The 14,916-nt window shown below is 39.0% G+C and overlaps 1 protein-coding gene across 1 annotated transcript; it reads left to right on the top strand.

Moving 5' to 3' along the window:
- The first annotated feature begins 7,854 nt into the window (after positions 1-7,854).
- LOC149248887 (transcription factor bHLH101-like) lies at positions 7,855-14,191 on the top strand. The gene is made up of 3 exons (XM_089456129.1): positions 7,855-8,108; positions 13,655-13,682; positions 13,799-14,191. The coding sequence occupies exons 1-3, from the start codon at positions 7,855-7,857 to the stop codon at positions 14,189-14,191; spliced, it is 675 nt and encodes a 224-aa protein (XP_089312255.1).
- Positions 14,192-14,916: the final 725 nt, after the last annotated feature.

Here is a 14,916-nt window from a genome sequence, read left to right as displayed (position 1 = left end):
ATAAGATCTTTTATTATAGTTAACTAGTTCATTATTAAGCAACCTGAAAGAGATTAGGCAACTTCCAAGAGAGTTATTAGATACCTAAAACACTAAGAAACATGAAAGTGATTAGATAATATCCAATAGAGTCATTAGATAACTAAAAGAAAGTATTGATGTAATTATTAAACATGCTATTTTTTTTTAAATATTGACTTCTTAGCTTATTAACATTTGATTCATGACATGATCTAAATGATATAAAACTCACTATTGTAAATGGATTCAGTATACAAAAAAGCATTGTTTACTAGAGGAAAAGAGAAGTACCTTACTATTTCATCTCCCATATTGAAGTGAATTACAAAGCATTATGTAATGTTATCTTGCTCGAAGCAATTTGGCTATGATGAATTTTTGACGACATGGGAGGGAGGTGTAGAGTAGCTATATCTATGAAGTGTGACAATTAAATCTAAGTAAAGTTGTACCTTAACATCATTTTGTAATAGAAAATATTCATTACACTTCAATAAAATCTAAGTAATGTTGTACCTTAACATCATTTTGTAATAGAAAATATTCATTTCAATGAAATTGGGTCTCGACATTATTTTTTAAGAAAAGGTTCAATAAAAAAATAGATTTGTTGTGATATAATACAAATAAGAACATGCCTGATATATTTACTAGAATTTCTAGGAAGGGAATTTTTATAATATCTAGAAATAAATTAGATTTCTTTTAACTTAGTGAACAATGGAATCAACAATTGGGTGAGACTCATACTTGTGTCACATGGGGTCAATTCTAGCTACTAAAACTGTAACATGTACGTGAAACCACAACAATCCTAACACATTTCTCATGGACTAATCACATTATTTACATAATACTTCATAGCATGACCACCTTTTATATAATATATTGCATACTTTACATAATATTTCATAACACAACATCACCACTTGAGGTACCCATAGAAACTCTAATATAATTTAGATGGGAACACTCTACCACTACCTTAAAATGACTAAATAGCTCTTCGTTAAGCCCTCATGAAAATAAAACCTTTACAATAATAAAAAAAAGAAATTGTCTTTCCACCATTAAATCTAATTCCTTAGAACACAATAAATTAAATTATTTAAAAACAATTTCTCCATTAAATAAAAACATTAAAATTAATAAATAAATGTATAACTAACCATTTATAAAATAATTCAAGATAAGTGAAATAAATAACATTATAAACTTAAATAAATCGTACTTTTGAGAACGCTTTCATGCTCAAGTTATCCCTATTTTATTAGTCCCTGCCATCTGGCATCCGGCAGGGACTATAGTAATCGATATGACCCCTAGATAGCATTACTTCACCCCTTTTAGGAATCGATTTTTAGTCATTCGGAGTGCTGTTTGGCGATTAGATCAAGGTTTCAAGGATGTCTGCCCTCCCCGCCAGGATGCCGAAGGAATGCCATCTTATTTGGCCTCTTCCCGAGGCGGGAGAGGCCAAAGCTTAGGTTATTTCGGAAATAGGCGTGTATGTTTCGCTGTGACCGTCAGTGGTCTGATTTTAATGCTAACATTAATTCATCAATTCATATGCTAAGGTTTCTGCAAACAGGCATATGCTAAGGTTTGGCATATTCTCCGGCGGCAAGTGTTCAGCATGCAGGGGGCGGCAAGTGTTCAGCATGCAGGCTGCATGCACTGCAGCGGTTGCATTAAAGCAACTTACCTGCTTGTTGGTGTTCGATTTGGTCAGAAGAGCCTCTCCGCCACTGGTTTCGGCTTGGTCCGTCAAGCTGCAGATTCCCCTCCCTCGCCTCCTCGCCCCCGAAAAGCCTCTTCGTCCCGGAAAATTGGGGGGTCCTGTAACTCCACGGCTTGTTTTACTGCCTTGATGTCTTGGGTTTATTTGCTTCCAATTGAGCTGTAGAATATGTTTCGGATGCTAATATCCATTTTTCTTTGTGTTAACAGGAAAGAGGGACTGGTCAGGTGTGACGAGATGCAAGCCCTGGTCGCGTCATGGGTTCATTTATCTATAGGTATGTGAAACCCTTTGCCTACATTACCTCGTTGACTCTTATCGCCTGGTTTTCCGATTCGAGTGCTAAATGTCTGCGTTAAGAATGAGGGCGGTACTGTTGATTAGGAATCTCTCTATTCATTGTTTTTTTTCTCCTTCATCATTTGCGAATAGCGTTACCAGAAATGATTTTCCTTTGATGTGGTGAAAGTGGCCTCTGGTTTTGACCTGTTGTTTCTAATTTCTTATTTTGTGGCCCATGGTCGGGGTAGGACCAGTTTCCTCCACAGATTTACTTCCGTTTTAGTCTATCTGTGACAGGCTACCTTCCTATCGGCTCGTGACACTCGTTCTCGACCTGTATTGGGGTTTCCCTTTTTCCAGTACTGATGTTTACGACTTTATGACAGTTTTGAATGAATTATTCTAGGTCATATCCCCCTCTGTCCTCGTATTGGTTTTTCTTGACCCTACAGGACTTGGTATGATTTCGAAATTACATTCTCATACTCTTCTTCACATGGATCATCGTACTCTGTCTATTCGGATGCACTGCTGGCACCGCCTGGACCATTGTCAATCTCTCCCATTTCGCGGTCAGTATTCAATTCATTGCTTTTCTGTCATTAATTTCCTGAAAATCGACTCTTTAGGGTTTATGTTTTGGGGCCGTAACAGGTTTCGTGCAAACCAATTACTTTTCATTACGTTTTTCTTTCCTTCAACTCTACCTATTGTATCAATGTTCAGATTGTATCCATGTTAAATCTGAAGTATATAATTAGATTCACTGTGAAAAAACATACCTGTGCAGACAAAAAATGTATGGAAGTTCTTACATGCAGAATATTAAGAGGTTATTAATGACTGTGCTTTTGGAAATTCTTACATGCAGAATATTACCAGATTATTAGATTATTACCTTTCGGCAAAGGTAATGAGCACTGGCTATGATTGACTATCAACTGCCCTTCTGGCACTGACTAGCCCCAGCTAGGCTAGAAGTTGCAAGTTCGACTGCCCCTGTATTGAAGTTATTCTCAAGCGCCAGCAAAGTAGCAAGTGGGTTCCCTACCGGGTTGGCATTCTATTCTTTCAACATAACAAGGGTTGGCATTCTGTTATTTCAACATAATAAGTTCGCCTTTCTCTGCATTATGCATGTCGCACCTCATGCCAAGCCATTGCCACTATCCTGGCCAACCACTTTACTTACCAGCATGCCAAGCTCAGTCAAATAGCCATCGAGCTATGAGAGTTGAATAGGCTTGTCTGTACGATGAATTCTCACCTTTAACCAAGTGAAATCATCTTTAGCCGTTGTTGTTTCAGTCACAAACCGAGAGCATCCAATATCATGTTCGGTGATGACCAAAAATCCCATTGCCATTCCAACATCCCACTATCCATGCTGAGCAAACCTTCTCTAAATCTCTCTGTCGAGTAAATCAATTTGCTCAGAATAAGAAATAAAAACTCAGAATAAGAAATAAAAATCAATTTCATCGTCACAATTTCTTTAATTGTGAAATCTTCAAATTCGAGAGCCAGATTGCTTACAACTTGGAAGTGCCGGCTTCAGATGTTGGAAAAATTTGATCTTTGGAATCCATTGCAGAAGAGGAGGCTGTAGTGCCCACAAAGATGATTGCTTGCTGAATCTGCAGAAGAGAAGGCTGTAGTGCCTGCAAAGATGATTGCTCGCTGAATCTGAAACAGGCACCAGGGACGGAGTGGTCAATGCTAAAAAAATTCTTAAACACAATTTGAACTATAGAAAACCTGGAAGGAACGTTGCTAATCCATCCACGTATTGCATGGTATTCATCCACGTATTGCATTTTGTTTTCTGGAAAATAGGGTCATGAGGCAAGTGGCCTTCGTGTTCTGGAAATAAGTTCGTGCCCTCGTGAGGAGCCCAGATGGTTCTCAACATGTTTCATTGTTTAAATATTTGGTTCCACATGGCTCAATCCTCGGATCCTGGGACTGGAGTAAAGAATCAAAAAATAAAATAAATTTACGGTTATAGTTTTGGACATATAATGTATGTATTATATATATTTTTAGCATTGTTTCTTTCCTACTAATATTTTTTCCTGTTATATTTCGTCAAGTCAATTGTCGCCGAAGTAAAAGTTTTAAAACCTGGGCATATTTGGATCCAATAACCTTCAATATAGTCTCTCACACTCAAACGATTTCACCGTGCTCGTGCCGTCATTTTCGTTGCCTTTTTAATGCAGTTTCCATTTTATTAAATCAAGCGTGGCGGTGTTTACCTGTGGATGTATAATCCAGCATGCATTTTAGAAAGAATTTTCTTTTTTTAGACTTGTTCGGGGCAGATTTCTCTGCATTTTTCAATTTATTACTAAGCATAGAATCTAACTAGGGTAGCCTATTAAAGTTATTGGTATCTTCCTATAAAGAATTTTTGGCATATGCAAGGCAATTATCTTTTTATTCATAAAAGACTTGTTTGCTTTTGTGCTTGTACTAATAGATATACATTAATAAGTATTATTTAGACTCATAAACTTTGGACTTTAGTTCCATTTTTTTGTTTTTTGTTACACCATTTCTATCTTTAAAGTTTAGATGGGTTAGTCTTTAGTATTTACAAGCGTCAATTTTGTTTTAGCATGTTGAATTTTGAATATGAGATTTTCCTCTGTAGTTTTGCAGAACTTGCATTTCCTCCTTGAACCCGAGAGTGGCTGCATATTTGTAAATTGGTAATGTAATTTTTTATACAAGACTTCCTTCAGTAGTTTCGCAGAGTTTGCATTTCCTCCTTAAACCCAATAATGACTGCATAATTGTAAAATGTTAACGTTTCCAATTAATTGAAGTAGCATTTGCAAGAAAGGAAAAAAAACAAAGGCACAGGCCTTCACTAGTTGGGCATCATTTCAAAAACCAAAGGTCTGCACTAAGAATGCTCTGCGACACAGACAGGAATAAACTAAAAATCTTCAGTGCCTTGTAAATGCCATTTAAACATGATGTAAAGGACAATGAATTTTTCACCCTTGAATGAAAGGTCACATTTAAATTTCTTAATATTGGAAATGGATAACTAGTCAAGCAAGTAGCCTAAACAACTCCATATCCAATGCGCCACTCTGAAGCAGAGTCAAAACCAATCTGGCTGACCCCAAACAAGGAATGGCGACCTGGGAATACAAAACTTAAAACCATATGAACATAGTACTAAAATGGTATAATTGTCTTTGATATACAATTTTTTTTTACAAGATGATTCCTATTATCAGGGTCAATGTCGAATATGACCTATCCCATTTTGGGAATATTACAATGGCTTATAGTATCTATTTGGCCAAATGCAACCGGCTTGCACTTTGCTTGGTGAGATATACAGTCCACAAAAGGGTGAAACTTGTCTATGAAGGAATTTAAACATTGGTGGATAAGAAATTCCCTTGCTGTACCAATTAACCAAGATCCGTCTATTCTTCGATATACAGTTTCTGGTAGCTGTTAGCATGTTCCTATAAGTCGAACAAATAATGTAACTGAAACTTACTGAAATGAAAAAACAAATTGTCGTTTGTAAAATTCAAGCAGGTGTATTTTAGGCACCTGGACAGTATGAGATTGAATGCTGAGTACACGACCCGTGGCTTGAGGTAGAACAACGGACAGAAGCGGAGCCATTTGAACCTGCGACTAATGTCGCTCTTGTTCTGTTGTTCTGCTTGTTCTGTTCTGCTGAAACTTTTGCTTGTTCTGTCAACCCAGAAATGCATGCTGAAACTTCTGCTTGTTCTGTCAAACCAGAAATGCATGCTGAAACTTCTGCTTGTTCTGTCAAACCAGAAATGCATGCTGAAACCCAAAAATGGAGGCTGAACCTTATGCAGGGACTTGCTGCCTCGCAGCCTCACTTGTTTAATAAACAAATTGCCATCAATTTCTATGTAAATTATTTTCTCTTTGAACTCTTTAGTTCGAAGAGATCAAATGTTTCAGGAACATGAAGACCCTTTTTTGCTTAGACATAACATCTCACGACATAATCATCACATTAAAAAACAAAACAACAAAAAACAGGAAGGGGAACTTCTCTTCAATATGCGCCTGCGAAAGAGAAAGCATTTAAAAAAACAATTAAAATAAAGAGAAACAACCCCTTCGTTCTACCGGAGAGCGATAACCCAGTAAAACGCATATCAGGAAAATAGCCATTCACACTGTAATTTTAAGCCGCGGGTATAATCTGCTAACAAAGCCTAGGAGCGATAGCTGGACAATAAAAAAATTGTAGAAATCAGAGGTATAATCTATGCACGCAGAATAATGATAGAACTTTGCCATTTTTCTGATAACGTTCAGAATGAAGAAGAAAACAACAAATCATCAAAAGAGGGTCACACGTAGTCCGTAACTAAGAGAGAATCAGGAAACTGAGCACGCTGAATTTGCGGCTCTTGGCACGGTGAATGTAACCGTTCTGCCATGGAATATTATAACCTCAATGGGGTCAGCGATGGACTATTATAGAGTTATTTATGAAAGATACGACTATTTGATTCCTCCGTTTCCTCCGTTTCCTTATTATATTTACTTGGTCGTACCAAATTCGTTGAAACTACAATTTTGATTCGAAAAAATGCCAAAACTACAAACATATGTACTCCACATATATTTACGTTTACCAAATATGCCCGTGCTGGAGAGAAGAAAAGCTCGTGAGGTCACGGGCTAACCACGCAGAAGTTGAAGTAAGGCAAGTCTCCGGGTTTGATGGTTGATAATAGGGTTGATGCGATACCTCATTCTGACTTGATGGTTGATAATAGGGTTGATGCGATACCTCATTCTGTTTATAATGTTTTTGTGGGAGGAATCACTGTTTTTATGGAATTTGTAACTTTCACACTGGGATTTTAGTTACTGGTTTCGAAAGTTTGGAAGGTTTATTAATAGCTGAGGGTTTTATTAATAACTAGGAAATTTGATGTAAGAGCAAACCTCTAGTATCAGAGTCTAGACCCAGGTTAGAGTCCCCAACTGCTTTGTCAGAGAAGTGTTAGAAGAATCACCTTCCTACCTCTATTGAATCTGTAATTTCCACACTAAAAATTGATGTAACCACAAACGTCTGGTATTAGAGCCTTGACCCAAATTAGACTCCCCATCTAATTTTGAGAGAAGTGTTGGAAAAATCAAGACATTTCTATAGACTCCACCATCTACTTCTACTTTTGAGAGGAGCTTTGAAAAAATCACCACACCTTTATAGGAATCGCTAGAATTCCTAATTACCCCTTTAAAAAAGTTTACCAGTTTACCAAGACCTACGAATTTTAGTGTAACGGCAAACCTCTTCAGTTTTTCACCTATTTGTCAGATCCTTCGATTTCTAATGTTTCTTCATCTCATGTGTGAACGGAAGCATGCTTGAGGAATCTCCTGGGCCAAGCCTCATACTTATCCAATATGTTAACAGAATCAAATTAGCTGATGCGTTTCAGTACATGACGCATGATAAACGGAAGAGTATCCAATGTTCCCAGAAACATTTAAATATTAATATGTGGGCAAGCCTAGCTGCTTGTCTCCGAGACTTCACAGCAATCCGAAGGCAGAAACTGTTTCTGAGAAAGGATATTCATTTGTACATTAGAACTTGTTTCTGCTGAACTTTTCTTTCGAGTAGTATCCAACCCCATTATAGAACAGAAGTTACCTCCCCGAGAGTCCCCGAGAGTCGTTCGAGTGTTAGGTTTTTTCTCTCAACTGACGAAATCGCGCTTCAAGAAAGCACGCTTAGCGCAACTCTCAAAGTACACGAGTGTCAGGTTATCATGGATGACTGTGGCTATGGGAGAGAGGGTCTTCAATTTTTTAGGGTTTCCTCTAGCCCACTAGAATACGATGCTCAGTTATTGCACTCTGTTGATAATGCTATCTGCAATTCTTATCATCTCGAGAAAATTAATGAGAAAGGATCGGGCTGCAATAAGAGCAAGGACATTGCCGTGAAAAAGCTTTCTCGTAACGCGGAAGAGCGACATAGGCGCCAGAAATTGAATGCTATTTATGCAAAGCTTCAAGCCATACTTCTGTTGGGTATTTTTGATGGGAAAATACCAAAACCAAACAAATAAACACAACAGAGCCAATGCTCTGTTTCATTTCTTCCAGGACCTTTGCACAGCGAAGCTATTAAAAACAAATGTACTCATAACAGTCCATTACAACAGCATAAAACATTTTCTATTGCTTAAAAACAAAAACTGTTACAAACTCATCCTCTGCGCAGAGAGGGATTCACTGGAGAAACTCTGTCTCTCTCTCTCTCGCTTCTGGTCTTCCACTGCTGTGGGTATTACAAAAAAAACAGTTTCTTGTTGTTTCTTGGTTTTGCGCTGGGCAACCAATACAATACATCCCTGTTCTTTTCAACTTCTCGCACTGCAGTGCGTTCAAAACAAATCACACTAAAAACCTCTGTGCGCAGACTCATCTGCTGTGTTCTATTTCGCACTGCTGTGCGTTCTTTTCATTTCCACATAGAACCACCGCGCACAGGCTCTCCACCGCGCTGTTCTATTCCCTGTTCTTCATTCAACACAGCGCGCAGGCACACTTCTCTGTGTTCTTCATGCAACACCCGCGCAGACACAACACACAGTTGTTTTCCCTGTTCTCATACTACTCCCGCGCGCAGGCTCTTCCATGTTTTTTATTAAAAAAATATACAAATGCATATGGAACACCAAAACTTAAGTGCAGTATGGAAATTAATACATCTGCGTACTTCCTACATACAACCATTAAATTCAATTCGCGGCGGTCAACAGAGAAAACCAAACACGCCACGCAAACCATTGAATTTCAGCAGGCCGAATGCAACTTCGGAGATCGACGGCTGAGAGCGCGCGCCCAGATCGCTGAGCTGATTCGACGAGGTTCGCAATCCATCCTCGGGCAAACGAAACGGACTTTAACATCTGGGGAGCAGGCGGTATTGCTGTTGTACAGGGGACGCGTGGCGCCTCCTGATTGTGTCGGGGCCCCTCCTGTTGGTACAGCCATTTGCGAATGGCGGTGCGGGGAGACCGGGCAGTTTTCCAAAAACCGCTGAGCGGTTGAAATTAATATTTCAACACTCCCCTTTAATTTCAACTGCTGGGCATTAGGACATACCCAAACACTTCCTCTCGTAGAGGGATTCCTCAGTACTATTGTTACAAAGATATCTTCCTCACATAGAGGGATTCACCAACTGCTTCTGATGCAGTTCACAAACAAACAAAGTTGTCTTCCTCTTAATAGAGGGATTAACCTGAAACTGTGCTTAAGAGCACCTTCCTCATGACAGAGGGATTCACCATAACAATGTGCTGAAGAGCACCTTCCTCTTGACAGAGGGATTCACCTGTGACTATGCTGAAAAGCATCATCCTCTTGATAGAGGGATTTACCATGTGTATGCTAAAAAGCATCTTCCTCTTGACAGAGGGATTTACCATGACACTGTGCTGAAAAGCACCTTCCTCTTTAACAGAGGGATTCACTAAGAACTTCACTTCCTCTCACGGAGGGATTACTGCCAAACACTGCTTTAGAAGCAGTTTCAAAACAAAACATTCATTGCACTGTTGTGCATACTCATTACATTGTTATTTTATGCTGCTGTATATTCTCTGTTGCACTGTTGTGCCATCTTCTTTGCTGCGTCTACCCCACACTGCTGTGTCTACACTTGCTGTTGTGTTGCTGCACTTCACTTACATTTCTTTGCAAACTCTGTATTGCTGTGCATTCTTCAAAGACAGAATACTCTGTCTTTTCTGGAACAATTACTCTGTCCCACCTTACAAATTTACACTGCTGTGTGTAATCATTTCTTACATTCACTGCTGTTGCATATGTTGCATTTTAATTCAATGAACAACACATTCACTATACTTACATTTACTGCTGTAAGGAAAAATTTCTTTTACATCTGCTGATGTCCATTACCTTTCATTTCTTCAACAAAAACTTCATGCTGCTGCATTTTCTTATTTACATTGCTGTGTAAAAACACATTTCTTCATTCTCTCTTAGTTCTGGTTTCATTTTCTTCGCACTACTGTGCTTCTCCTTCTTGCCATCACGCTGCTGCCTTCTCTTATGCACTGTTGTCCATACCCATAACCATAGACTCTGTCATCCCTGGGTTTTTATTTACTGTTGCGTTGCCTCTGCAATTTGCACTGTGGCTACCCCTGTTCCTTTTTACACCCTTGCTTCACACAGTCTTCGTCTTCATTTTTTTTATTTACACAATGCACTGCTGTGCAATTCCTTTCGTTTTTCTGCTGCCACACATTATCATTCACCCATGTGCATTAAAAATCTGCTATCCCTGTTTTTCTTTATGCATTTCTTTGCATGTTGCATTGCATAAGTAGAAAAACATTACATTTTTTTTACTGCTGTGTATTGTACTCACTCTGCTATGAGTATGTTCTCTCACATTACATAGAAGGAAACTACCTTCCATTGCTATGCATTTCAATGCATGTGCTCCATAACAAAAAATTCAAAACTGTTGTTTTATGTTCTATCTTCCCACTGCTGTGAGGGTCTCCATGCTTTGCATACTTTTCTTATTGCGCTGCTGCACTTCACATTTGAGGGCTGCCCCTTTTTCTTCTCTGCTTTTATGGCAGATTTAACTTCATATTTTTCCCTTATAAAAGGTCTTCATCAAAGAGTGACTATTAATACAGTTCAGCAAGAAAAAATTACAAGCTCCCCTTTAATGTATGCTTTATCTTCTTTCAGCAAGGTTTTCTTAAAACAAACTTAGATCCACTGGGGAGTTCAAGGGGCTTTCAGGTTGTATTACCTTCTTTCTCCATACTTGTGTAACTTTCTTCTTTTGCATGGGTCTAGCTTGTGTAAGATCCCATGTTAAGTTACAATCTCGTGCCATATGCCCAATGTTATGACACTTGAAACATTCAACATTGTTCATGAATAACATTTCATGATTTCTTCTAAAATTGTTTCTTGGAGGTTGTCGAAGACCACAACATCTATCTTTATGAAATGCTCTACAGTCTTTTGCCATATGACCAAAGTTTGAGCAAGCATAACAATAACCATAAAATGAACTTTGGTACCTGGGAGATGGAGGTTTTCTTGATGCACTTCTGAACCCTTGCTGCCTTGAGATCCTTTGATGATAACCATTGCCTCTTGCCTCTTTGACATCAGCTACATTTCTTCTTGGAGCTGGTTCTCTGCTTGGAGCAGGATTTCTTCTATTGCAGCCTTCATTTTTCTCCTTGCCTTTGTTGGAACTAGGAGCATCACCATCTCTTTTTGGCTTCTTCACATCTCCTTTGCTTAAAGCATCCTCATCCTTGTTTGAGGGTTCACCTACATACCCAAGTCCTGATTTATCAGATGGAGATCTGTGATAGCTGAGCATGTCATCCAAAGCTTGAGAGCTCTTCATGATCTTGTTCATCCCTTCAACCTTCTTCCTGAGGAGGACAATCTCTTCTTCTAACTTTTCACATTCATTATTTTTCTTTGCTAGTTGTCCCTCAGTTTCTTCCTTGCTACGAGTAGCTTCAGCTGCTACTATTTTGAAGGAGATAATATCTGTCTTCATTTTGGAGATTTCTTCATCTTTTGCTTGACTGCTCTTCATTTTCTTTTCAGCTCCTTGTGCCTGCTTCCTGGCTTCTTGTAGTTCAGACTTAAGGGAGGAGACCTCTACCTTGTACTGTCCAATCTCTTCCACAAGCTTATTCACTCTCTTGTGTCTTTGTTCAAGTTGACTTGTCAAGACATCTGCCTGCTTCTTTGCACTATTCAGCTGATTTGTCATGGATATGACTTCTTCATGATGTTTCTTCTTGCATTGGTCAAGCTCCTTCTTAAGCTTGGCAAGCTCTTCATCCCTTTCTCTTACCTGAAGCTTGATGAGGTCAACCTTCTCATTTTCAGCTTCTATGATGGGTTCATAATTTTCTTCTTGACTCATTGTCATGGTCAGTGCTCCCTTTGCATGAAAGTCATGCAGTCTGTCCCATATATCCTTTGCTGATGTATATTTTCCTAGATTCCTCTTCACAGAATCAGGGAGTCCATTCAAGATAGTCTTTGCTGCTTTTGCATCATACTCCATGGATTCTTTATCCATCTTGCTATCATCAATCACTGACTCCCAGACTTCAATCCCCTCAGACTTTAGGAAAGCCCTCATCTTTATTTCCCATACATCAAAGTTTCCATCAAACTTTGGAGCTTCAAATAGAATGTATTCAAATGGATTGCCTTCTAGTTTAGTAGAGGAGGGAGACACATTTTTAGCAGGCTTGGAGGCTTTCTTCTTTGACCTTGCCATTCTTATCTAGGCTTTAAATACTTGACTGTTTTTTTTAAATCACTGACTGTTTCTTCAACAGTAACACAAAGGAAAGCTTGAGGAATACCTTAATGCTTTTGGCTGAGACTTCACACTGCTGGAGAAATTTGACTGCAGCTACAAACCTTCTCCCTTCAGCTTCTTTAACTTCTTTAAAGAGCCTGGACCTGCTCTGATACCACTGTTGGGTATTTTTGATGGGAAAATACCAAAACCAAACAAATAAACACAACAGAGCCAATGCTCTGTTTCATTTCTTCCAGGACCTTTGCACAGCGAAGCTATTAAAAACAAATGTACTCATAATAGTCCATTACAACAGCATAAAACATTTTCTATTGCTTAAAAACAAAAACTGTTACAAACTCATCCTCTGCGCAGAGAGGGATTCACTGGAGAAACTCTGTCTCTCTCTCTCTCGCTTCTGGTCTTCCACTGCTGTGGGTATTACAAAAAAAACAGTTTCTTGTTGTTTCTTGGTTTTGCGCTGGGCAACCAATACAATACATCCCTGTTATTTTCAACTTCTCGCACTGCAGTGCATTCAAAACAAATCACACTAAAAACCTCTGTGCGCAGACTCATCTGCTGTGTTCTATTTCGCACTGCTGTGCGTTCTTTTCATTTCCACATAGAACCACCACGCACAGGCTCTCCACCGCGTTGTTCTATTCCCTGTTCTTCATTCAACACAGCGCGCAGGCACACTTCTCTGTGTTCTTCATGCAACACCCGCGCAGACACAACACACAATTGTTTTCCCTGTTCTCATACTACTCCCGCGCGCAGGCTCTTCCATGCTTTTTATTAAAAAAATATACAAATGCATATGGAACACCAAAACTTAAGTGCAGTATGGAAATTAATACATCTGCGTACTTCCTACGTACAGCCATTAAATTCAATTCGCGGCGGTCAACAGAGAAAACCAAACACGCCACGCAAACCATTGAATTTCAGCAGGCCGAATGCAACTTCGGAGATCGACGGCTGAGAGCGCGCGCCCAGATCGCTGAGCTGATCCGACGAGGTTCGCAAGCCATCCTCGGGCAAACGAAACGGACTTTAACATCCGGGAGCAGGCGGTATTGCTGTTGTACAGGGGACGCGTGGCGCCTCCTGATTGTGTCGGGGCCCCTCCTGCTGGTACAGCCATTTGCGAATGGCGGTGCGGGGAGACCGGGCGGTTTTCCAAAAACCACTGAGCGGTTGAAATTAATATTTCAACAACTTCCACATTCCAATACTGAAACACAGGTAAACAATATAATGTCTGGTGCAAATGATGTTGACTTTTTTATGGGCGTGTGCTAGTGACTATATTCTTTTATTTTTGCTAAAAAAGAGTTGAATATCTCCTTCAAATTTTACAGAAACAAATTAGCAAGCCCGCCATTGTACGTGGAGCTTTAAAGTGCATTTCTCAACTGCGACGACAGATCCAGATACTTTCCAGGCAACGAGACGAATTGATGACCCTCAAAAATATCTCTGAACGAGCATTAAAAGCCTCTGATACCTCTAGAATGTTGATAGATGAAGTAAATTTCAATAAATCCACACATGCAATTTCGACCGAAGTGAGGATTTTTGCTGCGCCACCGGTTCTTCTAGTAACAGTTCAGACAGCACAGGCAGATCACGTCCTTTTGTCTAGACTATTTTTGTTATTCGAAGAAGAGAAATTAGATGTTATCAATGCTTCTACTTTCGTCTCCGGTGACAAGGCCTGGTATAGTATACAGGTTAAGGTAGGAATTATATGAATGTAGTCCTTCATTTACATGTAATTCGTTGAATTGTTCTGTAATGATCAGGTTTAATTAATTTCGTTTACTATCATCAGGCCATGGAATCTAGCTGGAGGTTCGATACAAGCGCTATACGTTTGAAGATTCTGCATTTAAGCGAACAAAGAGGTGTTCCTTCTCTGAAGTCATCCTCACGTTGCTAGCAAGCCTGAAATTTTCCATCTGGAATTTGCATCTAAAATCAATTGCAACGATTGACAGAGAAAAAAGCATGTGAGGAAAGCATGGATTATAATTTTAGGGGCTCGCTTGGTGCTTGTTTCAAGCATTGTCTCATGGAATTATTGTATAATAACGTCGTTCAATCATTACCAGATGGCCTTTTCGAAAAATGTTTTAGCGTCATAGTGTCCAAATGAGGTATTACGATGCCTATAAGAAAACGTTCTAAAAAATTAATTCTTCCTGTAAAATAAAAAATTTGAACTTTGTTTGATTCAGTGTGTTTGATAGATTTTTTTAAAAACACAAAACCCAATAATAGGAAAACGTTCTTAAAAACTTGGCAATGCACAGTAACAGCAACAAAGTTGGAATGTTGTTTTAACTCTCGAACATTTTGTATTTACTAGCAATGTTTCAATACGGAAAAAAAACATTTCCTTCCATTAATAAAAAGAGAGTATATTCTCTTAACTTCCATACTCATGTTGCCCGTTTGTGACAGTATCTCTTTTCCC

Source organism: Pinus tabuliformis, chromosome 7 (genome assembly GCF_031772625.1).
Source record: "Pinus tabuliformis cultivar Carrire ecotype Pingquan chromosome 7, CPIR1, whole genome shotgun sequence".
NCBI lineage: Eukaryota > Viridiplantae > Streptophyta > Pinopsida > Pinales > Pinaceae > Pinus > Pinus tabuliformis.
The sequence above is the reverse complement of the archived record's forward strand: the minus strand, read 5'-3'. Positions and strand labels throughout refer to the sequence as shown.